Source organism: Salvelinus alpinus, chromosome 5, assembly GCF_045679555.1.
Source record: "Salvelinus alpinus chromosome 5, SLU_Salpinus.1, whole genome shotgun sequence".
NCBI lineage: Eukaryota > Metazoa > Chordata > Actinopteri > Salmoniformes > Salmonidae > Salvelinus > Salvelinus alpinus.
The window spans coordinates 66,845,554-66,855,156 of NC_092090.1; the positions used below are offsets into that span (position 1 = coordinate 66,845,554).

The window sequence follows — 9,603 nt, forward strand, 5'->3', positions numbered from 1 at the left end:
CCTTTATTGCCATTCTGTCTGACAGGGGAGCCAGCGTGCCGGACCTCCATCTTGATCCCGGGTTTCTCCGGCGTCTCTGTGGGCGTTGGCGGCTGCTGCTTGCCCTTCTTCTTCTCGGAGGCACGGTTCTTAGCGTCCAGGCGGCGCTGGCGGCAGGACTTGGCGCGCTCGGGCAGCTTGCGGACCTCGCGGCGGAAGTTGTTGAGCACCTGAATGGCGCCTGTACGCATCTTTTGCCGCTGGCCCTCCTCGCTGCCGAACTCGTCTGTGAGGGCGGCCTTGTAGAGGGGAAGTACGTGGAGCTGCTCGTCCTCTGGGATCTCCCCCACCTTACGGTTGTCCTCTTTAGTCAGAGTGCACACCTGGGGGTGAACAGAGGGGTTTTAGGCGTAGCGAGAGAGACAGGGTAACTGCTGTGTGTCGTACAGTTGTCCTGCACAACTTTCAAGTTTTATGTACGGTGTGTGTACGGTGATACACTGGCCAATGAAATTCTTACTTGCAGGTTCCTTCTCGACAATGCAACAACAATAAGAAATAATAAAAGATAAGAATACGACCATAAAGTAAATGGCTCAGTAGAATAGAATAAACATTTTAGTCCAATATTTACACATGCTTTGTGGAAGGGGGGATTGGGGGGCAAGTGCACCTGGACCGTACAGGGGGAGTGGTAGGGGTGGAGGAAGGGTTAGGGTGGGACACTCGCTGTCTGTTCTATCCTCATGTAGTCAGACACAGACTCTATGCCAACCCCCATATGCCCCCACACACAGCGGAGCATCCATACAATGTCCACACATAGAGAGGGAAAGAGCGAGAAAGAAGATTGACGAGAGAGTGACGGAGAGAGAACGAGACGGGGGGTAGAGGTGGGTCTGTGTGTCGTACCACGGTGCAGCCGTTGTAGAGGTTGTGCTGGTCCTTGTGGGCGTGGGCACAGAAGTCCATGCAGGCGGTGACGCCGGAGAACGGCCGGCCTTCCTTCAGACCCAACCTGCAGTCTGTGGCTTTCGTCTCATTCTGACACTGAGGGACAGGAGAGGGGAGGACACAAGTTGGGTTAGCGTGGTTTTACTCTACAGACCGTATCTAACACTCATAGCAGCCGGGAGTTTTTATTGTGCACTTTTTGGAGGGAAGTCTACAAAGTTCTTCTCCAGCGGAGTGTAAAATCACTGAGAGACACAGGGAAGAGGATGGCATGTCCAAGAGCAACCTGTTACAGTACACAACATATCTAACATCCTTCAGCTTGTTTTGTTTACTTTCAGAGGAACCGTCTACTATTTACAGTTCTGGTGCTGTTCTCAGTTAGGTGTACACTCTTAGAAAAAAGGGTTCTTCGGCTGTCCCCATAGGAGAACCGTTTTGGGTTCCATGTAGAACCCTCTGTGGGAAGGGTCCTACAATGAACCCGAACGGGTTCTACACGGAACCAAAAAGGGTTCTTCAAAGGGTTCTCCTATGGGGACAGCCGACGAACCCTTTCAGGCTCGAGATGGCACCTTTTTTGGCAGGTAGGTGATGGTAGGTGATGGTGTGTGAAAAGGCAGATGTTACCTGGTTACTGTATGCCTGTGGGGCCAGCTGCTTGTACAGGGGAGCCACCTCAGTGGCCAGATCCTGGAAGTTATCCCTGAGTTGATCCTCCTAACATACACACAAAGACAGATACCCTGGTAGCTCAATCACAGTGTTAGCTTAGTGTGGTGAGGTCAATAATAATAATTCTACACAGGTGGTATGTAGTATTTGGATATAAAAGCAAGGAAGGGAGGCATCTCTTGTCTTTGGAGGCTGCACAACCTTTTTCAAGTCTCAGTAGTACAGATATGATACTACACATAGTCCCTTACCTCTTGGGGGTGGTCTCCTGTTAGTCTGAACTTGCGTGGTGTTTTGCTGCGGGCGTACTTGCAGCCGTTGAAGTACATGCTCCAGGAACAGCCGAAGGAGAAGGAAGCTCCACAGCTGTCGGGGTCCTTGCCTTGGCACGCGCACGTACGACTGCAGGCAAGCAGGGGGAGACAGAGAGCACGAACACAGTCAGCACCACTCACAACCCGATCAGACACTCACAAGGTAATGTTCATCGTTCAGAAAGAGAACGCCTCAGTGCATTGAATGTCTATTGAAAACGACAATGAAATGGTCTGCAGTCCATAAGTAGACTAACTTACTCATTTATTTTCATGCACAGATGTTTTGTCTGTAAGCCTCCCTCAGTGCGCCATCTAAACATCTTTGCACTGCTGAGTTTACTGCTAATTTAAAAGAGAATATAAGCATATTCAGATGACTCATTCGTGGTTCTGTGAATGTTTCCTGTCACTCACTCGTCGTTGAGTCCACAGCGGCGGCTAGTGGGGTTGCCGAACTGTGTGAGGCTGGCGGAGAGCTCTCGATAGAGCTTGTCGCCTAGCGCCCGGGGCACGCCCTCCCACGCCATGATGAGGATGATGATGAAGGCGTTGGGACAGTGGTGACCCGTCCGGGGACGCACCAGACACAGCAACTTCTCTGTCTCACTGCCCCGACGAATCACCTGACAGGAGAGGGGGAGGGACAGAAAAGGGGGGGAGGGGGCGAGAGTGAGAAAGGGAGAGGGAGAGAGAGCGCGTGCGAGAGAGAGATTGACACCTGTATTCTCCTCTACTCTATCAATAGTGTCTGTTGAGAAGCCATGAAACCATTAGCAGGGTGTCAAAGAGAGTGACAGAGGTAGAGACTTCCAACTGGGAAGGAGAGGGATCAGGGAGACCCCCTGCTGGACCCCCTACTGCTCTACTGTCTGAGGGTGAGGCTGTGGTGTTTGTCCACTACCATCTCCTCTGCTCTACTCCCCCTCATTTTCACTAATGGCTATTAGTATATAGAAGAGAGAAAAAAACACACGTGTGAAGTGTCTGTTTGGTTTTACAATGTCTGATGAAACGTTGTGTGTTGATAAGAAATTGTTTGTGGTTACCAACACTAGTGTGTTGTGTCAGCCCAAGGGCCAGTCTGTTTGTGCTACCATGCCAACCCCCTGTCACTCATTGTCATGTTTGGCTTGGTAATGAGACCAATGGAGTTGGTTAGAGCACACACAGATCTGGGACCAGGTGTTGACACACAAATCTGGGACTGGGTGTTGACACACAGATCTGGGACCAGGTGTTGTGTAGGGTTAGGCTTTGTTTGTTCTGTGAGAGGTAGGTTCAGTGTTTTATGTACTCACCCACTTGGCGATGGGACATCCCTGAGAGCTCTTGCCTTCCCGGCCGGTGTAGACTACCTTTTCAATACGGATAGCATCTCCCTTCTCTCCATACCTGCACCGAGAGACAGACAGCACAGTGTGAGTGTATACTGTATGTCTTCCTGAACACAACAGTTCAACTGTATTGTATTCAGTATGAAACATTCACATCGTGCCTTAAAACACCCGTTAGCTGTGAAATATTAACTAAATATACCACACGCCCTCTGGCATTATTGTAGCCTATGTGCTTCTGCATGACCATAATGCAAATGTTTGAGAGTTGAAGGTGTCTTGTCAAACACAGAAACCACAAGCTGGCTGGCCAAGAGGAGTGTTCACAGGACGCCGTTGATATTCACAGAGGCGTGACAGTAGCAGCCAAAGCCCAACATAATCTGACCAGAACATTCTTAGTCAGTGTGTCTGATGAAGAGAATGAAACCCGAAACCTTTCAGGGCCGTCCACACCAAGTGCGATAACTATAACGATAATTATAACCATATCATTGTTTTTTTGTTTGTTTTTATCGTTCCAATTCAAGTGAACAGGAGTATTCGCGCTTCAATGACAACGACAAATAGAGCGGCGAGCGCTAACGAGAGCTACAGTTTGTCCCTGTCCCTCAGATGATAAAACGTTGACAACCAATCAAAAAGAGTTTGTTCTTGGTTGAAGAGTTTGTTCTTGGTTCTAGGTGTGCGAGGCTGCTTGGAACAGGAGAGAAGGCAAAGTGCACAGTAACGTTGCATGAATGACTGGGCATGTGTGAGCATATTGGTGGCCACATTAACTACAGGACGACTTGGGAGAATGATCAACGCCAAAACAGCGCATATCTGTACGAGAAGGCCATATTCTCTGATGGTATCTGTTAACGGAGATACAACCTGACAAAATACACACTATGGTGAGCCTGCTAATGTGCCTTTCTGGACCTTGTAAACTGCAAAGAAAAGTCCCATTAGCCTACTGATCCAAATGATTGCAAAGGCTTTATGCAGTTATTTCGGCATGAATCATTCAAAACAGGACGTTTAAGCAGTTACTCAAATTAGCAAATGCATCACTGCAGTATATAGTCCTATAGAGTAATTGTGTACTCATTTGCTACAATAATACATTCCTCATTGCACTGTGTCGTTGTATCCTAGGTAGAATAATGTTCTTGGTTTAAAAATGCAGAAGTTATCAATAGTGGAGCTTTGTGTGCCAGAGGGGACTTGCAGAGCGCAGCCTGGAGGAATGCACATATTTATTTATTTGTCTTGCACTTTGACAGGTAAATATGTATAGCCCTACTATTTAGATAATGACTGGCCTAATATTTAGCTTCTTACTTCAGCTACAGAACTCTAGCCGTTCTCTTCCAGCTGTTCCAGTGCTCAATAGGCTATATGGCTACGGACGCGAGCCTCTCCACTATTCCTCTTCTCGTGAAATCGCAGGAAAAGCTATAGGCTACAAAAGATATAGGACATTTCTTTAGCACTTTTTTATACTAGGCCTACTATCCTTTTGTGGAGAGAAGCAGGCTTGCTCTTGCTAAAATGTGAAATAGGCCTAGGGTAAATGAACTGCCAGGGAAAGTTAAGGAGAGAGAGTACGTTGGTGTGATCACTTTGGGCCGGTAATGATACTATGATTGCACTGATGCATTGCAAATGGTTGCACAGGACATACAGAAAGCACAGTGGAAAAAAAGATCCAAGCGAAATGACAAGCATAGAAAAATGGAAATCACTTGCAAACGACTTGAGCAGCGAGGCAAGCAATGTCATGTAAAAGACGTGCAGGATAAACAGCGTTTGTTGTAGAATTGCTACATTCAAATACAAGTTTCAATATTATTTTTCATTTTCATTTAAGTATTGGTTTAAATAGTACCCGCAAAACACCAGTCTCAACGTAAACAGTGAAGAGGCGACTCTGGGATGCTGGCCTTCTAGGCAGAATTGCAAAGAAAAAGCCATATCTCAGACTGGCCAATAAAAAGAAAAGATTAAGATGAGCAAAAGAACACAGACACAGGAACTATGCCCAGATGGCAAGGATCCCGGAGTCGCCTCTTCACTGTTGAAGTTGAGACTGGTGTTTTGCGGGTACTATTGAATGAAGCTGCCAGTTGAGTACTTGTGAGGTGTCTGTTTCTCAAACTAGACACATTCTAATGTACTTGTCCTCTTGCTCAGTTGTGCACTGGGGCCTCCCACTACTCTTTCTATTCTGGTTAGAGCCAGTTTGTGCTGTTCTGTTAAAAGGGAGTAGTACACAGCGTTGTGCGAGATTTTCAGTTTCTTGGCAATTTCTCGCAAGGAATACCCTTCATTTCTCAGAACAAGAATAGACGGACTTTTCAGAAGAATGTTCCTTGTTTCTGGCCATTTTAAGCCTGTAATCGAACCCAGAAATGCTGCTGCTCCAGATACTCACCTAGTCTAAAGAAGGCTAGTTTTATTGCTTCTAGTTTAAAGAAGGACAGTTTTATTGCTTCTTTAATCAGAACAACCGTTTTCAGCTGTGCTAACATAATTGCAAAGGGTTTTCTAATGATCAATTAGCCTTTTAAAATGATAAACTTAGCTAACACAACGTGCCATTGGAACACATGAGTGATGGTTGTTGATAATGGGCCTCTGTACGCCTATGTAGATATTCCATAAAAAAATCTGCCATTTCCAGCTACAATAGTCATTTACAACATTAACAAAGTCTACACTGTATTTCTGATCAATTTCTATGTTATTTTAATGGACAAATTTGCTTTTCTTTCAAAAACAAGGACATTTCTATGTGAACCTAAAATTTTGAACTGTAGTGTATATATATTCTTTTGGGGGGGACATAAAAGTTTTACTTAAAAAAAACTGTTCCCAAGTATTCCCACGCATAATAGAGACACGTGATCATATACAAACGTAAGCAAGGTTTGACATTTCGATCTTGTCTTATCGCTGCAACTCCCCAACAAGCTCGGGAGGCGAAGGTTGAGTCATGTGTCCTCCAAAACATGACTCGGCTTCTTAACACCCACCCACATAACCGGGAAGCCAGCCGCACCAATGTGTCGCCGACATCCGAGGTCACCCTGCAGGTGCCCGGCCCGCCACAATGAGTCGCTAGAACGCGATGAACCAATTAAGGCCCCACCGGCCAAAACCCTCCCCTAACCCGGACGACGCTGGGCCAATTGTGCGCCGCCCTATGGGACTCCCGATCACGGCCGGTTGTGACTCAGCCTGGGATCGAACCCAGGTCCATAGTGACGCCTCTAGCACTGCGATGTAGTTCCTTAAACCGTTGCGCCACTCGGGAGGCCCCAAAATGATTATGTTTTAATCAAACATTATACCTGTTTGAGCTCCTTGCGGTCAATTTGCAATCGACTAATTATTTGTAAATATGTTTTGGCCCCCCGACCATCTGCTGAAGAAAAAAATCATCCCTCGGCTGAACCTAGTTGATGATCGCTGGCCTACAGCCTCCAATAGGATGCTTTGATCAGTTGATTGACAGGTGTACCGCAGAACGATAAACTGTCCGCTGGCGAGGATGCTCGTCAACGTCTATAGTTCTGTATAATTCATCATTATAGTTATCGTTATGTTGTAGATGGCCCTTACTCCAACCTTAAACCTAACCCTTACTCTAACCCTAAACCATAGCCCTAGCAAGCGGTTGCATATCAACATGTGCAGTTGATCATTTGTGGATAGTATGACCTAATCTCTTGATCATCAACTATCCAAATAAAGTGTAACCGCATCAGTGTGCGTTTGCTTGGTATATGTGTATGTGCCTGGTTAGGTTCTGGCGCGTGTGTCTCTCGCTGCACAATGTGTAAAGAGATGTGGTTGGGTTTGCGACCAGCATTACTCAGATGTTCCTTCTTCCCTGTGTATCATACCTGTCATGTTGATAACGTCACCCCTGACCGGGTCTATCATGGTGTGACACATGTGGCTTTGTCCTTAATGGGAACTCATTCACCAATCATCAGCCGGTCAAAGTGTGTTGGCTCGGCCTCCACGGGGGTGGGCCAATGGGGTCAGAGGTGGGTCAGGGGTCAGGAGGAGACTATGGAAGGCTTTAGTTCTTACGTCATCTCTCAAACAAAGAAGGCTCTCCCTCCTCTCCTCACCTATCCCCCCCCATCCACCCTGATCAGTCACTGGTCTATAGAAACAGTCCTCTGTCAATATAATGGCCAGTCCCTCTCGACCCCGGTCCCCTATACAACAATGTGTGGGACCCAACCTAAGCAGCCCCCCATGTTTAGTCAGTGAAAACTCAGCTGCCATTGAACTATTCCAGTTTTGTCAGTTGAGATTTGCGTAAGTATTAGGATACATGGTAAATGTGATTGTTTCCATTCCCTAGTTTCACGTTACCATTCTCCCAAGAGGAATTCTGAAACTGAGTCTATCCATTCCTGAATGCAAATGTACTCAGTTTGATTCTCATTTTCTCTCGCTCTATATATATATATATATATATACCTCTCTCTCTGTCTCCTCCTCTCATCTCTCCCTGCCTCTCCTTTCTTTGTCTCTTCCCCTCTCTCTACCTATCTCTCCTTTCTTTGTCTCTTCCTCTCATCTCTCCCTACTTCTCCTCTCTCTGTCTCTTCCTCTCCTCTCTCCCTACTTCTCCTTTCTCTGTCTCTTCCTCTCCTCTCTCCCTACTTCTCCTCTCTCTGTCTCTTCCTCTCATCTCTCCCTACTTCTCCTTTCTCTGTCTCTTCCTCTCCTCTCTCTGTCTCTTCCTCTCATCTCTCCCTACTTCTCCTTTCTCTGTCTCTTCCTCTCATCTCTCCCTACTTCTCCTCTCTCTGTCTCTTCCCCTCATCTCTACCTATCTCTCCTTTCTCTGTCTCTTCCTCTCCTCTATCCCTACTTCTCCTCTCTCTGTCTCTTCCTCTCATCTCTCCCTACTTCTCCTCCCTCTGTCTCTTCCCCTCATCTCTACCTATCTCTCCTTTCTCTGTCTCTTCCTCTCATCTCTCCCTACTTCTCCTCTCTCTGTCTCTTCCTCTCATCTCTCCCTACCGCTCTCCTATCCTCTCTCTATGCCTAGACCTCTTCTCTGTTTGGTCTGATCTGCTGATGTGGTTATTTCCTGTTCCTCCTATTGGATTCTGGGTCAGGGATTCCCTGGGGACAGGATCACAGGAGTGTTAAGGGGAGGCGGGAGAGAGAGTAGGAGGACAGCAGCACTGGGGAGAGAGAGCAAAATAGAGGGAGGCATGGAGAGAGAGAGGGGGAAGAAAAGAGAGTGAAGCTAGCTCACAGCTGTGAGAGAGTTTGATGCCAAGACTCTTGTTCACAGGCAGAGGAGAGGAGAGAAGGAATGGAGAGAGGGGGAGAGAAAGAGAGAGGGCGAAGGGGAGGGAAGGGGGGCGAGAGAGGGAGAAGGAGGGGAGAGAAAGGGAGGGAGTGGGATAGAGAGGGAGAGAGAGAAGGGGAAAGGGAGACAGAGAAGGAGAAAGGGAGAGGAGAGAGACGGAGAAGGGGAGAGACAGGGAGAGGGGGAGAGAGAGGAAGAGGGGACAGGAGAGAAGGAGGAAGAGGGAGAGGGAGAATGAGAGAGGGAGAGAGAGACTGTGAAGAAGAGGACAACTAGCTCTGCTCTAGGTGAATCAGGAGACTGCCATTGCGAGTTGCGTGGCTGTAATCTAGGGGGCTAAAATCCCTGGACAAGCAAAATACTGTTGTAGCTAGTGTGTAGTGTTTCCTCCACCCCCCCTCCCCCATCAATTTCAGTCCATGCTCCTTTTCCCTGCCTTATCTAGAGGGAAATACTAGTATGCATCATACTCCTATGGTTTCTGAGTTATTTCAGTCTATGTCAGTCTCTTCTCTAACAGGTATCAAGTATGCTCCAGAAGTCTCACCTGGTCTCCATCAGGTCTCGAATGGAGGCCACAGTGGGCCCAGAGCCCAAGTGATTGTAGTACGGACCCTCATCCTTCTCTAGGATTTGCTCTGTAAGGAGAGAGAGAGAGAGAGTTACAGACAGAGTTCACAATGCAGTCCAAATTCAACCACCATTGTAACTTCCACTCAACAGTATTTGTATGATTTGGATTAGTGCAGGACAGTTCTGTGACATTGCAGGTATCAGAAGTAGTAGTGCCCAATTATTCAGATCTAACAAGCCATGGAAACAACGAGGAACCATAGATTGGTGTGACTGAAGCCAGATGTAAAACCACACACACTTCCTGTATCCTGTGACTGACTATGTTATGACAGGGGAATAGTAGTGAGCTTCTGAATAGAGGGAGAGTCTGGGTGGGGACACTACAGTAGAAACAAGGGTGTTTGAGAGAGCGAATGAGTCAGTGTGTGTGTGTGTG

The 9,603-nt window shown here is 47.2% G+C and overlaps 1 protein-coding gene across 4 annotated transcripts in view; it reads right to left on the reverse strand.

Moving 5' to 3' along the window:
* LOC139576581 (methylcytosine dioxygenase TET3-like) overlaps positions 1 to 9,603 on the reverse strand; it is a 66,812-nt gene that overhangs the window by 8,490 nt on the left and 48,719 nt on the right. For all 4 annotated transcript variants that reach the window (XM_071402831.1, XM_071402830.1, XM_071402832.1 and 1 more), the window contains 7 exons: positions 9,139 to 9,229; positions 3,224 to 3,317; positions 2,340 to 2,548; positions 1,860 to 2,010; positions 1,564 to 1,653; positions 892 to 1,029; positions 2 to 362 (listed from right to left, as the gene is read on the reverse strand). In XM_071402831.1, the coding sequence (XP_071258932.1) occupies positions 2 to 362; positions 892 to 1,029; positions 1,564 to 1,653; positions 1,860 to 2,010; positions 2,340 to 2,548; positions 3,224 to 3,317; positions 9,139 to 9,229 (1,134 nt within the window). The remainder of the gene's footprint in view (position 1; positions 363 to 891; positions 1,030 to 1,563; positions 1,654 to 1,859; positions 2,011 to 2,339; positions 2,549 to 3,223; positions 3,318 to 9,138; positions 9,230 to 9,603) is intronic.